The sequence below is a fragment of the Choristoneura fumiferana genome, chromosome 14, assembly GCF_025370935.1.
Source record: "Choristoneura fumiferana chromosome 14, NRCan_CFum_1, whole genome shotgun sequence".
Lineage (NCBI taxonomy): Eukaryota > Metazoa > Arthropoda > Insecta > Lepidoptera > Tortricidae > Choristoneura > Choristoneura fumiferana.
Genome location: NC_133485.1, coordinates 5,699,056 through 5,723,505, shown reverse-complemented (window position 1 = coordinate 5,723,505; position 24,450 = coordinate 5,699,056). Strand labels below are relative to the sequence as shown.

The window sequence follows — 24,450 nt, the reverse complement described above, 5'->3', positions numbered from 1 at the left end:
GCTCTTATTCAGTTCTTTGCAGTAAATATCCACATATTGGCCAGAGGAGGGAACGACGTGTGCCTTGTTGATTTTGCAAATGGACTGCGTAATCGCTGATTGGACTAGCCTCTTTTGCAGAACTTGCTATAATCGAGAGAACTCGCTATAAGTAGTTTTACTTTTACGGAAAAAAATTTAGACGTAGACCCAGTGCGATCTAGAAACTTCACACACACTCTTGAATCGCTTCACAGGTTTGCGCAGTTCCTCAAGCTCGTGGTAAATTTAAAATGTAAGTCACATATGAATTCTGACAAATTCAAAGGCGCGAGTCCAGAAGTTGAACGCACGATCCTCTGCTTGAGAGGCCATAGGTTTAACTTAAGGCCACCATGGCTAAAGAGGCTATTACGTAGTAAAATTAGTAGTAGTTTTAAGGGAAAATCCGGGTGCCTATTTGTGCTTTTGGTACTGGTTTCGTATACAGTTGGATATTGACGAAACCACAATCGAAAAGCTACTTAACCACCACGCGTCGATAACCGTAGTAACATGGTCAAAGTTATCTTTAAATTTTAGTACCATATCACTGTTTGTCTTTACAAGTTATTGCTTTAACCTATGTTCTGGTAGCCGCTAATTTTTATACACAAAAGTAGATTTATAATTGCTTTTGCAGCATCCCGAGAAACCCTTAACACACAGTGCTCATTTAGCAAATACACGAACAAATATTGGTATCGTAAAATGCCGGTGTAAAGCTTAAGAGGGACGGAGAAATGTAATAACCAAAATAATAACGTCGGGTGAGTATTAAAGCGGCGTAAACTCGGGCATTAAACATAAACAATGGAGTTTGACGGAACCTTTGCGAAGCGAATTCGATATTCCGTTTGAGTTGCGGCATGGTCGGAGTGGAGTGCTTCAGTAGTTTGGGTGCAGCTTCAATTCAGTTGAACTAGTGAAAAGTAAAACAACAAAACGGCAATTTTGTGAATAGCAACGCACTCGGAATTATTGCGGTAGAGCAGAGTTTTGAGACTACTTTACATAAACGTTATTCTAGAAGCTTTTATTTTGTTTCATCGGGACAGGTGGTTTCAGGTTTCTATCGGTAGTTAAATTTATGTTACGAGTCAAATTTTGCCCACTTCTCGTGGTGATTGACTCGCAATTTGGTGTATACTAATAAATAAATAAATATTAAATATCATGGGACACCTGACACCAATTGACTCAGTCCCAAACTAAGAAGCTCGTACTATGGATACTAGGCAACGGATAAACATGATTGTATAGATAAATACATACATAAATACATAAATATTAAACATCCAAGACCCGAGAATAGAAATTTTTGCAGGTGGTAGGACCTTGTGCAAGGTCCGCCCGGATTGCTACCACCATCTTGCTCGCTAATCCTGCCGTGAAACAGCAGTGCTTGCACTATTGTGTTTCGGCGTGGAGAGTAAGACAGCCGGTGAAATTACTGGCACTTGAGGTATCCCATCTTAGGCCTCTCTGTAATTAGGCCTTAAAACACCCATGTGACCCTATTCCTAACCCACACTCGTGTTTTGAGGACCCCTATTATGATACAGTTGCATAAAATACTATTACAGCTTGTAAAAAAAACCGAAATTGAATTAAATATTCGGGTGAGGTTTGTCTTTTCTTGTGTTAGGGTTTTTTCTCCATTCTATATAGATAATACTGATTCTGATTTTTTACAGTATTTTCGCGTCTTTAATCTAACTTTATATTAATTACAATAAACCATATTCATCGTTGTCTCATTGGCTGAACAACGGAGCACTGCCGCTGGGTAATGGTAGTAATGGCACAGTGTAAGTAATGATAAGGGTGCGCTTAGACCAAGTACGATGCGGAGGGGTAATGATTAATTATTGTTTTAAAAAAGAAAATAAAAACATATCCTACTTACTTAAGTTTTAACTACTTTGCTGCTAAAATACACGTGTGCACGCTTGCTTTTGACACCGACGTGTATACCAGTCAGAGTACACACTCCGTGCTTTCATCGTATTATCTCCGACTCAGCACCTCCCGGAACTCACGTGCGCATCGATGACTCTTTGACAGGATGCATGTAGCTTCGAGTGCGTTGCACCGTCAGAGTTATGTCATGTTTGTTTGGAATGTTGGTATGTATGAATTTTTTTATACATAAAGATAAGGCACAGTTAACAGATTACATGACTAAACACAATGTCCGTAGGCGAATTTGTTCTTAAAGCAGGGTTTCTTAATGATATGTTCATGGACCATATGATCTGTGATATGTCTGTAATATAATAAGTGATGTGTAAAAAATGACTACATAAGCAATTCTGTGTAAAAATTTTAAACCCACTAGGTACTGGTTTTAAACTTCTACCAGAGATGAGCAAAACATGGAGCGTTGCATGAGGAAAAATCAACCAATAGGATGCAGCGCTGATCGAGGCTAAGAATAAGAAGTAATCCTATTGGTGGATTATTTCTTCCCATATATGCCTGTTGCATGCGTAGATCAGACGTTAAATCAAATTAAACTTTTTTAGCCAATTAACACTGGCATATTGAGTCCCATTTCAGAATAAAAAACATATATTTTTTTTCAATGGCTAATGCAAAAGTTTTCGACGCATAGCTAATGGCCAGTTATAATTTTTTTAATTGAAACAGTAAAAAAGGTTAAACTGCAAACAAACATACTTACATAGATGACATTGTATGTAACAAACCAACATTGTACCTAAGCAATTAAAAAAAAGCAATAAAATGTAGGAAATTAATGAAAGAGAAATTGCTTTTGACACAAATTTTATTTAATATTCCAGCATTTAACCTGTACAGTGGCAGTAACGTACAAAGTCGTGATTTTACTGTCGTCTCGTTTATATATATCAAAAAATAATTAAATTATTTGATTTTTTATAATGAACTGACTGACTGAGGAGTTGTACTGAAGACGTACCTAACTCGGGTTACCAGTTTTTCATAAAAAAATGTTTATCTTGCAAAAAAGTGAGATGAAACCAGGAACAAGTCTTAAAATAGTTGCATTTCAAAGGCCGTGCCAGGATAAGCTAAGTGATTCTGCCCCCATCGAGTTTGGGCTCGTAATTTTTATGGATGGTGTGGCTCTACATTAGTAATAAATTGGCAAAATTTCAGCCCCCCAAACTTAATAGTTTTTTGTATAAAATAAAAAAAGAAAATATCATTTTTCTTCAATATCCTTTTTTTTCAACATATCTTAGCGTGCATCACAAATATTGTACATTCACTACAGATGATTATTTGACATGAATAACATTTTCATTGTCACAGAAAAAAAAAATATATTATTTACTTCCACTTTAGAGCCCGCTCTAATTTATTCACCAGTGATACATACACTCAAATAAATGAGCTATAACATGTATTTTTTCAAAATTTTAGCTGTGGGAGAACATAAAGATATCTTTACATAAAATACTTTGCCATACATTTTTCTGCAACAAGACCTAAAACGAATTAATGATTGAAATCTCTTTAGAGAAACGTGCACGCGCATACTAAATACTGGCCACTTACATTTCGTAAGGTCTTAATTTAAAAAAAACATAAAAAGTTTCACGGCGGAATATGAATCACTCTTTCCGGCGGCGAATGCACTAGTCCCAAAACGCACTATTAGTCAATGCACTCTAATTTCGGAAGCCCCTCTTCTCATAAGAAACTAGGCCAAAACACCATATTTCCAAAAAGGCTCATTCTCGATTTACACGAGAACCATTGAGAACTAGTCCCAAAATACACCTTTCCCAAAATACCCCAAATTGTGTTCACCTGTAGGTGGCGTAATACTTCATTCTCATAATGCATAGTTCTCAAAACACTCTAGTTCCAAAATACCCTAATTTTTTTTCTTTTATTTTCGAATGACTCTTTGAAATTGCTTTCAGCCGTAACCGTTACCTGTTTGACGCCAAGAGTATTTTTGAAAAAAACAGTTTTTTTGAAATATTATTTTGAGCTATATACAGCATGTAATCGTTAAGTGTAGCCAGGCGATAGTTCCGTAAATATATCTGATATCAGAAAATTTCAATAATAACTTTCTTTTAAATAAAACTAGAAATATTAAAAGTATTAAGTTTAAACGCTTCCATACTTAAGTACGACGACGACTTCACTCCTTGTGTGTAAATAAATAAGTAATTCATTATCTTTTGATTTTATTATTTACATACCTATGTGAGTTTTATCGTTTACAACTAGTAATAAACAAACTAGGATAGGTATTTCATTTAAGTCAGTCGTTATTTCGTTCGATTGAGGTCTCAACTATCATAGTATCATGCCTTACGAATACCGTTTTCTACGGTGTTGTTATAAATATAGTTTAAGTACATATAATAAAATTGGCCAAGAGAATGTCGACCCATGCTCAGTTTAGGATTTCGTAATAATGGTTATATAGAAAAATGTCCTTTGTCATTGATTAACCTTAATAACACTAAATCTTGACGGCACTGACGTCCTTTTAGGGAAATAATAGGGTACCTATCTATTTTAGTAAATACGCATCAAAGCATCTAATAATGCACATTTTGAAAGCAATTTCAAAGAGTCATTCGAAAATAAAAGAAAAAAAAATTAGGGTATTTTGGAACTAGAGTGTTTTGAGAACTATGCATTATGAGAATGAAGTATTACGCCACCTACAGGTGAACACAATTTGGGGTATTTTGGGAAAGGTGTATTTTGGGACTAGTTCTCAATGGTTCTCGTGTAAATCGAGAATGAGCCTTTTTGGAAATATGGTATTTTGGGCTAGTTTCTTATGAGAAGAGGGGCTTTCGAAATTAGAGTGTATTGACTAATAGTGCGTTTTTGGGACTAGTGCATTCGCCGCCGGAAAGGAATCACTTGCTTATCCTGGCACGGCCTTTACATGATCTATACGTGCACAATAGGTTTCTTGAGTTACTTGTACCTACTTAAAGTGATGTTAAGTTAGTAAGTGGTCAGTTTTATATTACACCATGGAACGACAGTGGAATCCTTTGTTTTTACCTCTACCAAACTGTTTATTCAATGTACCTACATGTTTTTAAATTAGGCAGTAATTAATATACGATATAATGTCTCACATGAGAGCAGAACTTTTTCCCAGTCCATCATTACAGAGCTCGCTTGGAAAAATCCCAGAGTTTCAGTTGCACTTTTAAGAAATTTTAAATTAGAACTAATGAGCAAAAAATGCGACATTCTTTCTTTATATCTAGAACAAGGTTTGTTACAACAGCTTAAGCGGGAACTGCATGATATTAGGCATCGTACAAATGGATGAAATGATTATTAAAATTATCGAGATGATTATTAAAATAAAACGAGGAACTTCTACTGTAGGACGGCGTCCAGACTACTGATATGCAAGTTGCGGCAAGTTTCCAAAAAGTTGGAAAAGCTCTCGGAAATTTCCGGAAATTTCCAGAGAAAATATAGGAAATTTAAATTTAAGAAACGGAAAGTTTCAATCCCCACACAAAATTTGAGAAGTTTCTGAAATTTTCCTATATGAAATATTCCACAATTTTGAAAAATTTCCTTTGGCACATCAGTAGTCAGGCACAGGGGACATGAGTCGTAGTTACCACGTGCGCCCATTGCGGTTTAGGTACTTCACACACATCATTGAATTTGTTCGCTTACACCCATCTCTTTTCCGCCTAGACCAGTGGTGTCCGCCTAGACGGAGGGCTAGACGGGGCAGTGCCCCGGAGCCCCCAAGCTCAGGGGGCCCTCGGACTCTGACTTGTAAGTATAAATTGATAGTGAAAATTTCTCCCACATTCGGAATTTTCGTAATACGGAACAAACGATTTAAAATATTTAGTTTAGTTGGAGCCTATATATTTTATTAGCCTGCCTGGCCCGGTTTAGTTAGGGCCTTTGGTTACCAAGCTACGCCACTGGCCTAGACCCAACCTTAACAGAAAAAAGGTTCAATAGGAAAACTAACCGTGATTAATATAAAAGATCTACTTAGTGGCATAAGCAGTTTAAATTAAATATTCTTTCTCAGCACAGTCTAATTACCACTTGGCGCGCTCTCAAATTTACGAACATAATTTAATTAGCTCTTATACAAATATAATTCTCAAAGTGGCGAAATTGTGCCGACGTGTTTGTTATTTATTGAATAACTTTACTATCATGAACAAACTCTCAACAAATGCCTAAAATCCTTAGTTGTATCATATTGTATGCCTTGCTTCTCCGCTACTAATCGTGCGCCGCCATACGTTACATCTGTGCGGCACATATGCTCGTACATAACATATGTTAACATACGGAATCTGCTTTCCTCCTCGACTACATAAAATAATACGTGGATGAATATTCTAACGTTTTGACCGCTCGGTTGAATATCATTTCAATCCCACGTTTAGTAGGTACAACGGAAGGACAAGCCCACCAGACCCCGTTATCAATGATCACACTATAGATTAAGGTAACTTCATTAAAATGTACCATGGCTAGCATCATCACTTTTAATAATACGAATACCTACCCACTTGCCGTGATAGTAATGATGAAAAAACAAACCAAGAAAAAACCGGCTAGGAGCGCGTCGACTTTTATACAAGATTTTTTAAATTGGTATGAAATCGTTTTGTTTGCACTTTTTATAAATTGGATTGATATACTGTATACACTACAAGTTTGTTTTCAAAGCTAGCAACATCGAGCACATCTTTCATTCCGTTCATTCATTTCATTTTGCTTGACTACGTAACTAATAGCTTGCTCGCTTGCTAAAATAATCTCAACGTTTCAAATACTGCGGCCGTAGTCAACTCATGACAAAATTGAAAACACTATATGTTTGTAAATTAAATTATTCTCCCTAGAAAATTACACGTGCTAATCAGCATTTCGCAGAGCCTTGTCGTTATGGCTCAGGAGCTGCCATTTTCCGGCTAAACAGAATTAGCAGCATACCTGTTTGCAACGTGATCCGCGTACAGTATGCCCTAATCCTAATTAGTGAAGTCGTTTCCCGAAACGTAAAACTAATTCTAACAAAACTGGTATATTTTAATTTTCGCGAATGCCTCTGCTGTATTATAGTAGGTACGTAGCGTATAGTTTGAATTTGAGCTCTTAGAGCCCAGCCCTGTTGTCTACCTTTACCAAAAAGATCATGATAAATTTCAAGTAACTGTGCGCACAAATATTATAAAAAAACTCAGACGTGTAACTTACAACCTAAGTGACTCTGAAATTCGAGGTTTGGATCGTGTCGTCTCTCACACACTCCTGTTAAATACTATAAGCGTGAGCGGGAATGTTGTTGCTACGAACTGAATCTTTTTACCTTGATATTGCGCTACCACACGTGCAAACAGATACGTTTGTTTGACACATATGTGTTTTCATGCAGAAATCGTCCTAGTCTACTTACTACATTACGGGAGCGGCGATTGAAGTTGTAAATTGAAACTGCAAATTTAATTTCCATCGATCTTGTTTGAATTTGGAGTGTCCGTAGACAATAACTAGTTACAATCCGTGAGCTCTTAGAAAAACCTTCGGGTTTCGGGGGAAACCGGAAGGATTCGCGTTGTAGAAAATTACAATTGTCTTTGTGACTTAGTAGCAACTTAGTAGCAATCCATCACGCGGAGAGTGCATTCGTTGTGTTTTCATTAATTTATATAGATCAGTTAAAACCACCACTTACTTATTTATTTAGTTTATTTTTCGAACTAAGGGAACCGCTGCATATACAAAAATAGAAATATAAATATTTACAATATTAGACATTAGCAAAAAACGGCAAACATCACGTTTACTGTATGGGAGCTCTCCTTAAATATTTATTTTATTTTAATTTAATTATTTATTTTTCAAGTGAATATACAACTAAATATTCTGACTTCGTTATTTTTCGTTTAATTGTCAAAAAATAATATTTGTCCGGTGTGTGTTTTCTGATGTCGGACTAATTAGATTGTCTTTAAGACACTGGCCTCTTTGCTGCTACTAAAATCTTATACTATAAGCCCTCTGAAAAAGATATTTTTTTCACTTGGCGTGTGGCGCACTGCGGCAGCGCCCGCACGCGCTACCTTCAGAAACTTCGCTTCCTATAAAGAATTAAAAGCCTCCATTAGCATTAGACCGATGGCGCGAACAAGATTATTTCACCACTAGGTATCTTTACTACGCGCCAAATTATCTTCAGCATCATGTTTTAAAGTGTTTCAACGTTTATTGAGACTTTTAACTAGGTGTTGCCCGCGACTCCGTCCGCGTCGAATTCGTTTATAACAATCGCGCGGGAACTATGCAATTTTCCGAAATTAAAACAATCTTATTTCCTATCCTATCCAATGTCCTAGCTTTGCGTTTGGGTCTAGTCAATTGGTGTCAAGTATCCCATGATATTTATTTATTTTCTGTCCTTTCCTGGGACTGAAACTATCTGTACCTATACCCGACACCTAAATCGGTTAGCGGTTTAGAGGTAAAGAACAACAAACCACAAACAGACAGACTTACAAACTTTCTTGTTTATAATATAGGTAAGTAGGATGATGAGTTCATGTTTATAGCCGGATTTTAAGAATCCTGGCGTTTCGTTGAAAATATATTTTCGAAATTATTCATATCCCAACTGTGTCATATGGATGAACGTTTTTTCTGAAAACTGTACCCTAAACTTGTTGTTCTTAGCCTATTCTGTCCCACTGCTGAGCAAAGGCCTCCCCCAATACTTCCACTGCTCTCTGTCCCCTGCATACAAGGCCAGTCCGGCCAGTCCTTCAAGAAGAAGTCCAGTTCATCCGCTATCGCCGTCTAGGTCTGCCAGGTCGCCTTTTCGGCATCCACTCGGTGGTTATCTTGGCCCAAAACTCGTCTGGCATGCGGCAAACATGGCCAGCCCAGTCCTACTTCAGCTTAGACGCCGTTCGACTACAGCAGTGATTTGGGTCATGGATCATGGAGTCAGTTTGGGTCATACTAAACATTCAGGATATATTTCAAGACTATCCTGTAGAACCCTTTTGGTTTATAGATACTTCAAGTTTTAGATTTATTATAGTTTTAGCTTATTTAATTTCATTGTACCTAATATATTTTTTATGTTAATTATAACTTCAAGTTTAAAAAAATTGTTCGTGCACATACAACGGTTGGGAAAAGAACCATTTGGGAAAAATATTTCGGCGAACAATTAGAGAACCCCGATTTTATTTGTGTGTTATGTCTTTTTAGGGTTCCGTAGCCAAATGGCAAAAACGGAACGTTATAGGTTCGCCATGTCTGTCTGTCTGTCTGTCTGTCTGTCCGTCCGCGGCTTTGCTCAGGGACTATCAATGCTAGAAAGCTGTAATTTTGCAAGATATATTTGTAAACTATGCCGACAAAATGGTACAAAAAAAATAAAAAAAATCTCCTATAGACGTAAACTAAACGTAAACTAGGGGTGATTTTTTTCTCATCCAACCTTGTAGTGTGGGGTATCGTTGGATAGGTCTTTGAAACCATTCGGGGGTTGCTAAAACGATTTTTCAATTCAGTGATTTGTTTGTAAAATATTTAATTTTAAAGTAACATTCAACATCGAGCGTCCCCCCCCTCTAAAATCTAAACCGGTGGGTGGAAAAATTAGAAAAAAATCACGATGGTAGTAAATATATCAAACTTACTAGGAAACTATAACGGTTAAGTTTTCTTCAGAATTATTACTAGTTTAAGAGTAAATAGCAGCTAAGGTATAAAATATACCTAAACTTGGAATATTCCGTACAAAATACGAATACTTACTTAGAAAAAGATTACTTGATTTTTTCGTTATGGCTACGGAACACTATTTCGGGCGTGTCCGACACGCTCTTGGCCGGTTTTTTTTTTTATTTATTTTTGCTCAGCAGTGGGTACAGTCGAACAAACTGAATCATGTAAGAACTAAATTCATGAGCCACCCCACACCAAACCAACAGCACACAAAAGTCTTTACTAATAAATAATGCGATGTGACTATGACGTTTACTGTGAAATGGTTCCATGGTAGCTCATGAATTAAAGCCCTTGTCCGTACCAGGGTTTGTGCTACCAATGTCATGATGACAGCCCATACTTTTGTCAAGGAAATCATAGTGAAATTGATTATTAAAAGGATTCATCCTTGTACATGAGTCAGTTTGTTCAGATGAGTCAGTTTGTTTGTTATGTTAACAGTCAAAACGTAATACGTATGCCCGATAAACTTTTCTCTAGCGTCTAAGTTTAGGGTGAAAATCTAGTACTACATATAGTATGTAAAATTAGTCGCTTCCGTGTCCCTTAAAGGTAAATAACTATGTTTGAACAGAACCCTCATTACCATTGTGCAAATCACGTATACAAGCAGACTCAAGCATGTAAATGTGACAGTTAATTGGTATCAAAGTCAATTAACGTGCAAACTTACGTGTTCCTGAGGCCATGCGTGGGTTGGGAATTGAAATTAATTAGGTAAATACTTGGAGGAATTTTACAAGAAGCAAATTATGATATTTTAACTAAAGTTTAACTATTACTTCGGTACAACTTCAAGTTCTACGCAACTAGCATAAAAAAGTGAACTTTGTAATGAATTTTCACCAAAAGTTGTATGAAATTTGATTGAAAAGCAAATGTTAGTTACCTATGTAGAGACTCTGCTAAGTAATAGTTATCTCGGATGGATGGATCAGCTTAAGTGCACCTTGGTTAAATGTTAGGTTTAGTAAAAGTCGCCTGTATTTCGAGATATTAAACTTTTTCTTAACTTCGTTAATTGAATGGTGTTCGGTAAACCGATTTTGTTTTTGAGTAAGACTTTGATATCAGAAAACGAGACCTTTGGAAATACATTTTAAGCCGTATTCAAATGCACATAGTGAAAGCTAAAGTTTTCTTTTATTTTTACCCGACTGCCCAAAGGAGGGTTATTTTTTGAGTGCATGTATGCCTGTCTTTATTTTTTTGATATTAATTAAGTACGCCCGTACAAAACCGGGGGTACATAAAATAGAGAAAAAAAAGGTAAATTTTTGCTCTTAGTTGGCCTACTAACCGAAAAGGAGTTTAAGTATTTCATTTCATAAAACTAAAAATAACTCAAAACAGTTCAAGCTCATAATTCAGCGTAACTAGAAACCGATAGCACAGATGGCATATGCCTATGAAGTGCTGATATTGAAACTGGCAACACCAGCGAGCAGTGTAGCCAATATCGCGGGAAAATGCGGTCAGCCTGCCTAGAAAATTACTTTTGTCATTTCCACAGAGTCAGCTATTCAAAGGTACAAGCGATGTAGCTGAATGCACGAAGAGTTATAAAGGTGTACCCAAGATTCTATTGTCCGGAAATAAAGAGCATATCACATGCTGAGCTGTTAGTTTTTCAATAGTTCATAATAGATAAAATTATGCTTTTGTGCAGTCAAAGGCATAAATATATACATACGTTATTAAGACGCCAAAAATCCTTCCTAACTTCCTTCCGCTGGCGTTCGTGTCGTCAAAGTGTGTTGTATGTTTTTATATGTTTTAGTTTTTAAATGGGTCCCACTGAAAAACAGCGTTACGGCTAGCCGTAACATTATGCTGAGTGGGGTCCACTTTATACTATTCGATGTTATTTTTTTCCATCTAATGTATTTTTATGTGTATCGAATATATGTAAATAAATGTTTCTCTCTCTTTCTCTCTCTCTCTGTCTCAAAAATATCTATACACCTTTATGACACTGACCATAATAGGGTTGATGTATACATATTTTGACGCTATGACGGAATAGATTATGCCTTCGACTGTACTCTGCGGACGTAAATAGATATAATTTTATTTATCCAGAAAAATAAACGACGAAATCGAAGGTCCGCACCTTCTACTCCCAGAACATTTTTACCTAACAGTTGGACTATAATGAAGTGTCTCTAAATGAATGCTTGGAAACAAGTCAGGTTCATTATCAATTATAATACCCCTCTTTTTGTATCGGGGGTTAAAAATAGCTGCACGCTTATTGACGTCCAGGAATATTTAATAAAGTTTCCGCGTCTGCCGCTAATAATATGAATTTGCGAAAGCGATTTAATTATAAAACGCTCATGAAGATTCGAGGAATCCGGCATTAATTAGAAAAGATCCCGATCGGCATTCTGATAATTATTGTGTGAAGAAGGAACAAGGAAAACAAACCAATTATCAAGAACAAAGCATAATTAAAAACATCGCATTTTTTAATTTTCGGACTTATTCAATGTGCAAAGGCAATAAGTTAAATACGTTTAACATCACAAATCTGATTGATTGTGGATTCTGAGACCGTTGGGTCAGGTACCTATGAAAAACAACGTAAGTACCTACATATATTTCAATCTACAAGCCAAACTTTTTCGGCTAATAACAATAAAACCTATGTTGTCTGACACACAATCTTATTGCCGTATTTATCCTAAGCCTCTTAGTATTTGCCCTTACAGCATTCCCAGATTCTACACGAGAACGAAAATAAACATAGAAATACCGATAAGCAATAAATACGTGAGGTTTAACCGTATTTCATGTGGCTATAAAACCGAGCTACCTATGCTGCTGTAGATACGTGGTTTTGGCCGCTGTGGTTCGTACAAACTAAGCAATTTGCACGCAATTGCATTTAGCGATAATCCGATGGCAGGGAAAATAATGTCGGTGCGCGCAATCCGAAAACAATTAGCCCGAACACAGGATTAATTTATACAAAGTAATTAAAATAAGCAATATTCTGTTAGGGTTCGCATACGAGCTGGGATGTTTAGTTGGGGTGAATCTACAACTGGCTTATGGTCAAGTAATAAATTTTAGCGGTGTATAGATAACAACCGTTATAGCCAATGTGGCGTGTGGAATAGTGGCGAGTGTGTGGTGTATAAAGCGACTAAGATATTTGAGTGGATTGACCGGTGGCGCTCTCGTGTAATTGGATTTAGGACAGCGCGATCAACCAAGAAGTGTTCAATTCCGGCTACTTAACGTACACGTCTATCTTGGATTTCGTTATGCAAACCTACTGCAAATAAAAACAAACAATTAATAGTACATTGTGTTTTAAGGGCGGTAAATAAGGAATTACGAACGAGAGTATATTAGAAGCCCGAAGTCGGCTTTAATGAGTCGATGTTCGTAATTCTAGTACCGCCCGTGTGACATACAATGGTTTTCATCTCATTTGCTAGTAAAATTTTATATTTCTAAAAGAAAAATATAATTCTTCCAAATATTTGCGATACCTAAGGCTGCGCTCTTGGTAGCGCCGCCCTCCCCCTCCCGCAGCGTGCGCTTGACATGCGTGTGCGGGTGGGCCTGCAGTAGCGCCATGCACGTGCAGCAGCAGCACTCGCAGCAGTATCAGACGCACATTGACTCATTTACCGACCTTGAGCTTCATGACAAGGAAATTTGTACGCGCAATGACTCACTTACCGACCAAGGGTTTCATGACAAGCACATTAAGGACGAGGGATTTGGGGGGTTGCAACCAAGGAAGCCTGCATGTTACGGCATTGTTTACAAGCAAGTGTGATGAAATAATAATTTATTTATAACAGTAGTAACACCATAATAATGATAAAACGTTGTCCTTTGTTTCAGACGTTTTGCGTGGTCTCAAAACGTTTCCGCAAGAACTACATCCACCGGTTCACGGCCACCCGTTCCTTGTTCTGGTGGTCGCCCTGGTCTCCCTGGCGGCGGGCTTGCGTGTACCTGTCCACCAACCAGTACTTCGACTACTTCGTCATGGCCACCATACTGCTCAACTGTGTCTTCCTCGCCATGTCGGAGACCGTCGAAGAAGCTGAGTGAGTACTCTATTTGATGGTTGATGCTTGTGGAACATTGAGGCATTACGAGTAGAATCGGTTATACCTACGTTTTTTTACAGACATTTTAACGTATTCACTACCACCTGACTTCCACAGGTGCCACCGATGCACACGTGCGTTCAAGATGTATGAATAATTATGACAGTAGCACTGGGCGAAGTTCCGAAAAAGCATATATGCGTCGGTGGCAGTGAATGCGTTAATAGAATTTCCTTACGCAGACATTTTTTCTCATATTTTCGTTTCATAGCATAATCAATATGCAGAACACTTACTTTGGAGAAATTTAAATCAATGATTATTGATACAAATGAAATTTATTTTTACATCAACCAGCAAAGATATCGTCATCATCAACGGCCTTTGCATCTGTGACAGATGAAAGAAGAAAGAAAAGAAAAGAAAGAAAATACATTTATTGGAACAGTGACAGAATAATTACACAAAAGAAAGAGAAAAAAAACAGTGTTACTGTTCACGAAACGGACCCACCTCAGCATAATGCCGGCTCAAGAGCTGGCGCTGGTCTCCGGTGGGACCGTGAGGCCGTCATTGCACGCTGCGACCGAACCGTGCCTAATTGTGAACGCGACTGTCTATGGTCAGCGCTACCAACACAAGCCAAGCATGACATTGACATTGACAACTCTGACACGGTCAACCACACGTGCAGCAAGCAAGACGAGAACAAAACATAATATTCAATTATAATAATTAACATGTAGATGTTAATCTAATAAATAGTGAACAAATGGTAAAAAGTGAAATAAACCGACAAACAACAGTTGTTTCTTTCTTTCTTCTTTCTTTCCAGATGATTTACCTAAGCATTTTTATCAGCAGCACTTTCACTTTTCAAAGATAACATAAGTAATTATCCTTTAAACGAGTAGTTCTTGTATAAATATTCTTTTATTTATTTCGGGTATTCCGGAAGTGGTTCTAGACTATTTTGATGAAATTTGCTATGGGGGTTTTCAGAGTGAATAATGGAATCAATCTAGCTTGATCTTATTTCTGGGAAAACACTTGTCCCCTATTAAAACTAGAAAACAAGCCAACAAATTTACTTGTGTAGGGATTGTTTTTTTTTAATCATAATTTTAATGGGTTTTCATTATGACGATCCCTAGAGGAGAACCAATTTTATTTTAATTGTAATTTTTATTCACATCATGACATGCTTATAATTTTATTTTGATATTATTATTTTTTATATATAAATTGAATGAATAAATAAACTAAACTATTTTTTACTTTTAAATTACGCTACCTGCTCTAACTGTACTATTAATTACATCATCGAACATTATTATAATTAAGCTAAGATTGTAAAAATGATTGTTAGGTATTTATATAAAGTAAATAGGAGAGTGGACTTTACATTGTTAAACAATAAATTTATATTGTGAAATTATTGAATAGAAAACGACAAAATTATAATCTGACTGATTATTGTAGGACCTCAGTATAATATTACAACTTGAGTTAGCTCAGTACAAATAAAATTAAAGAACAAGACATTTTCCAGACCGAGAGAGCAAGCTAGATTGTATTACAAATTGGAACTGCTAAGTTGATACTTTACAATAAAATACAAGACAATCTGTATTTTATGACCGCGCTTTGTGAAGAGATCGAAAACATAAAGAGAGCAATCCGGCAAAAAAATCCAGATTACGTTTTCTAGCAAACTACAGATGCATTCAATTTGAATAAAGACATGCTACATTTAACAGTATCCTTTATTCAAAATGATACCCGTGGCGATCTTCACGTTTCACGTGAAATTACCTAATCATACTCGAAAATGCCGGTCACGCGTCTCACGATTTGAACTCAAGATGTGCACAATTTAACATACACGCTCCACTAACTTATAATGACCTGTCGAACTTAATTCCCCACATGTCCTAACTTAGCCATTTGTATTAATTCAATATCAATTCGCGTTCCCCAATTGATTGGAAATAGGAACTTAGGCCCTGTTTACATTATTCAAGTACAATCATTCTAGTAGCATGACGCTATGGTGCTCAATCGATCTATTGTAACACGGCAGATGCTGGAGACCGAAGTCAAAAGGAGAAAAGAGAGTTGAAAGTTGTATTTAAACATTCGAGTTGAGGAACTTCGATAGCACGATCCATAATGACACAACAGAATAGCATCGCGGTACTACAATTTCATCATCATATCAGCCTAAGTACGTCTACTGTTGGACATAGACCTCCCAAATGGACCTCCAGTTGCTTCGATTGGAAGCAGCCTTCATCCACCACGAACCCACGGCTTTATCTAGCTCATCCACCTATCTTGTTGGTGGACGTCCTACCCTGCGCTTGCCGATCCCCCGTCTCCATTCAAGAACTTTTCGGCCCCAACGGCTATCTGTTCTCCGTGCTATACCTATGTCCTGCCCATTGCCACTCAACGAGCTAATTGGCTTGGCTATGTCGGAGACCCTAGTTCTTGTTTGTATCTCCTCATTTTTGATTCAATACAATGTCATGCTACTGGAATAATTTTACTGAAATAATGTAAACAGAACCTAATGTGGCTTATTGAGTAGGTCAAATATGGTGCTGGGTGTAATTTATTCCGGTGCGTGTATGGGCAACATACCGGCAACATTAATCGCTATATATGATTCCAATATTAGGTGGCAATATGGCGGTTGGGGTGTATTAATTTTGACATGTCATGACACCTGTTACTTTCGTCACGATGACGATGCGTTTTGTTGTGGTGTGGAACGAGATAAGTTGCCTTTTGTGCTGCTAAAATGTTATTCGTGTTTCATGTTGCTCATTTAACCACTCACTTGATAAATAGGTAGCATACTCGTAGAACAATGTACTGTGCTTAAGACATTTTTTAATTGACCGTGTTGCAAAGTTCTGAAACTTATGAAAGGAGTTTTTTTTTATTTCATTAAATAATAATTCTACGACTACATAGTCCTACGGCCGAGAGAGTACTGACGAGCCCGTCCGTCGGTATAGCTAACCCATAAAGATATCGCTATATAGGTAGCTATACAACTGTGTCGCTATAACTTCATGTAGATAATATGTATAGTAACGAAATGCAGCAGAATTCCAATAAGTACCAAATGCCTACAAATAAGCCAGAAAACCACACGAAACTCCATCGGTATCGATATGCGGATACACGTATTAAACGTACAGCTAATATGACGGCATTATCGGGCGTTCGATCAACAGGTTATTGATTTAAAGTTTACAGCGGATGGCAGCCGTCGTGCCTTCCCCGCCCCGTTTACCAGCTAACGAAAGAACCTTCCAACACAGCAACACGACTCAAACTCCTGTAACTCCATCGTATTTCAAACCTGTCGTGGCAGGAAACCTCTCGCGTTTCTATTCAACCGTTGGCATCAGTTATAAAGCCGGGATTCCTTTGGCAACACTGGTTATGAACTCGCAAAGCTTTGTTTGAAGTCTCGACCTGAAAACTTTGCTTAGCGGTTTTCTAGATGACATTTGATTTTGAAATGTTAGTTCGAAAATGGCGGGCACCAAGATTAGTATGAGACGTAGACAGTTTGTTGTTACCTAAAGTTGTATTGTACTGGCACCGTTTTAACACTACATATTATGTATGACTTTAATTTTTCTACTGGTTTTAGCGCCGATTTGTTTCCTTGCAAGAAAATTTACTGACTGGCTCTCTATCCTGTGGAAATTTCAAGGAACCCCTTCTTAGTAGGTAGTGCACCTTTACGATTATCAATGAATATCTGCTGAATTTTATGTCTTACGCTCCAAAGGTTATTGGGCTGTGCCCGGTGTCAGACAGACAGAATATTCTTTAATAGGTATAATATTGGCCTTCCCAAATTCCTAATAATCACGTTGTTATCTTCATTTAGTTACGCCGTAAGATGAACAATCAAGCTAAATTTCATTTGTCTAATGTTTTATTAGCCGAAAATTAAAATAACGCAATCATAACAGATTTATTCATCGCTATACATCTTATGAACAGTGGTTTCATATACTTGAGGCCGTACCGTGTGAGCCAAATATATTGCCAAAACAGTAGTAACAAGTAAGATAGTCCATTTTGTCGTAATTGAGAACTTTAATAACACTTTGTTAAATGCTTGTTCTTTACCTACTTAGAAATATGTCAATACAAGAGACCAATTCAGTCTTAAGGAAAACTTTCCGCTGAAAGTGTCCTGTCTAATGTTAACCTTCCATGTGAGAAAATGGGTCATGCAGGTTCGTGATTCCGGTTACAATGCCCCTAGTGCCCGCAACTTAACCCGGGGTTTAAAGTTATTTTTAGTTAACAATGGCTAAACGAACCTCGATCTACATATATATGCTGTTGGTTAAAATAGAGATTTCAAACCTTCACCCTTTTTAGCGTTGTTTCGTTGAGGTTTATTTTAACAGTTTGCCCGTTCCACAGGTGACCACAGGGCTGGCTCTTTTTTCGGTCAACGTATTGGCATTATCATTGTCATACAAAACGAGGAAACGCAGCCAGCCTTATGGGCACCCTGTCCAATAGCAGCGATCTCGGAGTCTCGGAGATATTTGTAAATATAGGTTTTTACGTTTAGAATGGTTTTTAGGTTGTCTATCGCGGTTCAACGCGCCAACGCGGCAAGTGTATTGGGCACCTTTGCACCAGGTATGGCGCTATATCTTGAACTTAAACGGAATTAAAAGATTGAATATATTTTTAAGTTCAAGCCCATATGACGAATTGCAAAAGGTTCGTGCGGCCGAGTCGCCAGTTTAGTCCACGGTTTGCACGCCTACGAGATTAATAGCGGGAAAACGCTGCTACGCGCTACGAACTACTCGCTACTCGCTACTGCTGTAGTATTTCGTCGCAACTTTAGTGTAAAATTAGGGCTTATAGATTTAGAGCTGGGCACGTAGGGTTAGAAACTTGGCTCTACAAGAGATCTGATTACTTTTTGACAGTGCGAGCTACATGGTCTCTTCTTGGCAACATTTAACATGGAATGTTTTTGTGGGATATATTTTAAAAAGTAAAAAAATCCTAGCAAACATGCAAGCATTTTTATTTTCCCTAATATTCCGTATTGCTATAAATAACTGATTCAAGTACTCAGTAAACAATTGAAGAAAATGATGAACGACGAGCGCGGCCACTTGCAAGCAAAAATAATGGGTACAAATTAAAACTTCTCCCCTCCAAATAATTATAAAGCGGTAAATCGAATAAATAACGCCGTAAACAACTTCGCGGAAACATCCTATAAATTATTACAGTCTCAAAAACGTTGTCCGTTACGTTTTCGAGTTTTAGAAGCTTCAGCCACTTTGGTTATTACGGCCCTAATTAGTTTTAACTATATAAACTGGAGTACAATAGACTTTTTAGTTTAATATGAAAGCATTAGGTCTTACTTAATTTTATATAGATCCAAACGAATGGCTAGAGATAGCTTTAGATATTTAGCAATCATAACAAACTATTCGCATCTCGAAAACAACAATGACATTTCTGTTTTTTTTTTCGAAAATATTTATCGATAGAGAACGGTTAAAAATCAATAAAAATAATTTTCTCGCATTTATCTCAAGGTGAAAATGTACATTTACCTAGGCCAATGTTGTATTAGAGTTACATATTTTTGAGGCAAAATGCATAATGACAACTCAAGTCTCCGTAGTAATAAAAATAATAAAAACGAAACCCAAAATAGTTTTGCCAGTTTTGCTACGTACCAATTTGCCCGTCTATCTGCAATTTAGCTCAAAGATTTCTTGTAAATAAGTAAAGGTACACACCAGGTGGGGTTTTTTTCGTCTATCCCATGATGTGGGGTGTCATTTGTTTAAAAGCATGGGGATGCGCGAAGACCATTTTTCGATTTAGAGAATCATTTATGAAATATTAAGCTTTACAGTACATTTTTTTTGTTAGGGTCAAGTGGGTTCGTGTACTTACTTACTTATATAAAATCATTACTCTTCCTTTGGCTTTGCCGTAGTCAAGTAAAAATCACAGCAATCAGTAGTACGTAAAAATTTATAACAAAAAATTTAACCGACTAAAAAAACCATGAAAATAATTTTCTACCAGTCTGAAGTGGGTGCCTCAACACGAGCCAGCAGGAGTGAACCTATAGTCGTCTACCTCACCTACATACTATAACTATATATTGGGCTTAAATCACCCCTGCTGGCTCGTGCTGAGGCACCGACTTCAGACTGGTAGAAAATTATTTTCATGTATTTTGTAGTCGGTTCAATTTTTTGTTATACATTTTTTTTCACGCTTTTTAGTGTAAATAATCTAAGATACAATAGTTTAATGTCAACTGCTGGTCACCTTTTACGAAAGATTGTTTTTCCCGATGCAGAGACGTTTAGCATTGAAGAGTCCTGGTGCCTCACCACCCGTTCCATTTCACCATAGGTATATATTACGATGAGCATAAAATGCTTAGCAACCACAGATTTAGCAACTGTGTTAAAGTAATTGAAATTCAACCCGTGAGATACTAGTTATTGAGTACTCGTAGTAACTCCGATGGTCAACTGTGGTCTTCATCATCAGTTCCACTTCACCAAATCATGATTTTCAAAAGCAAATGCACGAGTTACTACTAAATATATCCAAATTACAAATGGTAAGGTAGGCACGGATGCACGGGTTAAATTTTCCACGTCACATAAATCGATCATCCCTACAATAACTGAAGAGTTCCCTCGATTTCCTTAGGATCCAATCATCAGATCCTGATTTGGTGCTTATGGGACCTAATTGAAGATATTTTTATACGAACGAAAAAAAATTCAAATCAATTCAAAACGGAGTTCTGAGGTAACAAACATAATAAAAATTATGAAAAAAAAATTCAACCGAATTCAATCTCCTCCTTTTTTGAAGTCGGTTAAAAACAAAGTCAAATGGAAAACTGTCACAACTATGTAGGTATTGCAAATTAATTAATGAATATATTTAATATGTCGCATTATTAGATGCCGTATTGGAATTTAATGAATGTCCAACGTGCATTGACCTTTATATAATTCCAAACGGAAAACAGATTTAGAATACAGGTAAATACTCGTATAGGAGTTACCCCAAAATGTCCCGGACAAATTAACATGAACCAATCCACTTCAATATTCATAACTCATCTCATCTTGTTTTCTTAACGTTAGTTACATCTAAATCCTTTCAAAAACGATCACAACCATTCCACAGCAAAGTAGACTTTATCACGTGTGGTGTAAACTATAAATTCTCTTAACCTCCTATAAATTCTGAGGACAAACATCCTTAAGCTCCTTGGTATCCATCACAGGCTTGTGATCAAAACGGCTTCGCTCAGCGTCTCTTTCGTATTGAGTTAGTTGAAAAGGGACGCATAAATTGACATATATTGAGTCGAGATATCTCGTGTAGCTATTCAAATCCCGCTCGACAGGCCGATTTGTCTTTACACCCAGACTGATTCATGAATCTTGAATAGCAGGTTTTGATGAGCTTTTGGCGTCAGCGACGCATTTACGCAGACTTCGCATGGTCAAATTTCGTAAATTTACTTATGCACTTCAAGAACATCTCTCCCTACCACATTTGTTAAGGTAAACGTTCGAGTGCTCGACACGCTAATGCCCAATAGACGACACCCTGCCGGCTCTATTGCTAATGACATAAGATTAAATATGCCAATTATTGGGACAGTGATGAGCACTCACGAGTACGTTTACCTTGTTTTCTTTTACAAGCGTAATTTCCAAATTCATGCATCGGGCATCCATTTATTACCATATCTGTAAAAATAGCATTCGCTATGGGTGAAAAATTGTACTGGATTTTTAACTGATCGAAAATAGATATGTATTAAACTGGGAATGTGGAAGTTTTTTTTTATAATTGTCCAAATATATGTATTCTTTGGCAAATCGAGTTGTGGAACAATCATTTTTGATTATCTTAAAAAATAAATACAGATATGGACGTTTTTAAGTATTAATTAGATGAGAGACCGACGTAACACGGCGACTATAAAAAGTCCATATATAACAAATCCACAATCAATTTTTCTAGAATGAGACGGAATGCTGTTTTTATCCGCTCGTCGGTATCTTCCTTATTTTTCAACAGATTTTGATGTTTTTTTTTTGTCATTTATGTTATTTTACATTTTTGTACTTATCGTTATTTAAGATATGTTAATAACTACACGATTTTGTTATTAAAATAGTAAGTGAATTTTATTTAAAAGAAAAATTACGTTCCATGCATTCCCCATTTTGCAGCAATACATAGATTTATCACTTTGTAGGTATTTCTGAGTGTTTTTTTTTTCATAAAGTGATCCTTAGATAATGTTTTTCTCAGACATTCGTCAAATACCATACCATCATGAGACCCACTTGCTCGTTTGCCATCCAGTAAAAAAAAAAAAAAAAAAAAGGTGAGGTATGTTCCACATTATCAACACTTCAGTTTAACTCAACTTATTCGAGTGACCTATACTCCATCCATACTAATATTATAAATGCGAAAGTGTGTGTGTTTGTATGTTTGTCCGTCTTTCACGTCGAAACGGAGCGACGGTTTAACGTGATTTTTGGCGTAGTTTATGGACCAGAGAGTGACATTGGCTACTTTATATCCCGGAAAATACAGAGTGCACGAGGGAACAGCGCGCGATAACCGAATTCCACGAGGGCTAAGCCGCGGGCAAAATCTAGTAATAAATAAAATTGAAAGACTATCTGGAGACGTAGCCAAGTCAAGGCGAACGCAACTTCTGTGATAGTATTAATTACACTCTCCCTTTGTAAAATAATCACGGCACTCGCCTCGCTAACGAGGTTAGCCTGGACTCGCGCAATTGCATTTGGACGTTTCACGTTTCTATGATGCAAATTGTGAAGATTTCGCTTGGTATTCTGTTTAACTTATTTCTTTTGCCTATTCAATGTTGCCTTTTGTCTTTTATTAGTTCTAAAGAGAATAATAATCACCACGCTTTGTTAGTTCCGTGCAAAACTTAAATAAATAAGATAAAACTCTTGACTTTGAGTTTGAGAATGTTTAATTGAAGGTGTAGTAGGTATTATTTCGTTGTAGTTAATTGCATAGGTAGGTACATTTATTATGCAAACTTTAGTTATTCTGAGCACCAGAATGGATGATATATACCTGGTCATAATAATTAAATAATTAAAAACCAGCCAAGATCGTGTCAGACACGCCCAAGATCGAAAAAATCAAGTAATATTTTTCCAAGGATTTCGTATTATGTACGGAATCTTCTAATCATCCAAAGGTATATTTTCTACATTAGGCTGCTATTTACTCTTAAACTACTAATAATTCTCAAGCATTCTTAGCGGTTATAATTTTCCTTGTTAGTTTGATATAATTAATACCGTCCTGATTTTTTTTTTAAATTTCCACCCAACAATTTAGGTTTTAGAGGGGGGGGCGGTCGATTTTAATGAAAATTTGCACTTTAAAGTTGAATATTTCGCAAAAAGATCACTAAATCGAAAAATCGTCTTGGCAACCCTTGGTTTTAAATACCTATCCAACGATACCCCATACTATAGGGTTAGTAGAGAAAAAAAATCACGGGAGGTAGGTAACCTAAAAAAAAAATTTTTATTTTAATTTTACCACTTTGTCGGCGTGACTACAGCTTTCTAGTACTAACGGTCTCTGAACTTAGCCGCGGACAGACAGACAGACAGACATGGCGAAACTATAAGGGTTCCTAGTTGACTACGGAACCCTAAAAACGAGATTAAACCCGCACCTCTTGGCATGCCGTGCCGAGCGTATTAAATCCAATTAGGCCATACCACCTGTATTGTTTACCTACTTATTTCTTAACAGACATTTTAAATCTTCAAGAATCCTGCTTTCCAGGAAGACTATACCTAAATAAAAGATAATTAAATACGATCTTATCACTTCATTCGTTTTCTTTCTCACGCTACAAGAATTAACACAACGCCGCTGTTTAATTTCATTTAATTAAACTAAGTTAGAGCACTGAGTGAAATAATTTTGCTTCCTAGAAAATGGTTCGTTCTATAGTTCTAGTGCTATTAATCTGGTGCACCGAGCTCCCGCTTTTGGGCGGGATTCCCAGCTATCCACTTTAGCGGTAGGAATGTTGAGAATACGACTTGAGTGCTTTTCTTTTTCCGTCGAAAGCCTTCGCGAAATGCGGCTTTTTAAATTTTTTGTGTACAGTGATACCAATCAAAACATTTTTTTGTTTGTAATTTTTGATGTTTACCTACTTGGTGTGTGTATTTGAATCTTAGGTTAGTTCTTTTTTATGGATGTAAACTCATAATTGTACAAAATAATGTAAATTGAATGTGTGTAATGTGTGTTTTTAGCAGGTGGTAGGACCTTGTGCAAGGTCCGCCCGGATTGCTACCACCATCTTGCTCGCTAATCCTGCCGTGAAGCAGCAGTGCTTGCACTGTTGTGTTTCGGCGTGGAGAGTAAGACAGCCGGTGAAATTACTGGCACCTGAGGTATTCCATCTTAGGCCTCTAGGTTGGCAACGCAT

The 24,450-nt window shown here is 37.0% G+C and overlaps 2 protein-coding genes across 2 annotated transcripts in view; one reads left to right on the top strand and one right to left on the bottom strand.

The window, feature by feature from the left end:
- LOC141434868 (alpha-N-acetylgalactosaminidase-like) overlaps positions 1-24,450 on the bottom strand; it is a 544,783-nt gene that overhangs the window by 376,137 nt on the left and 144,196 nt on the right. The window lies entirely within an intron of this gene.
- Positions 1-24,450, top strand: part of LOC141434971 (uncharacterized) — a 205,927-nt gene that overhangs the window by 173,899 nt on the left and 7,578 nt on the right. Inside the window, exons 6-7 of the mRNA XM_074097467.1 lie at positions 12,501-12,561; positions 13,651-13,859. Of these exons, the coding sequence (XP_073953568.1) occupies positions 12,501-12,561; positions 13,651-13,859 (270 nt within the window). The remainder of the gene's footprint in view (positions 1-12,500; positions 12,562-13,650; positions 13,860-24,450) is intronic.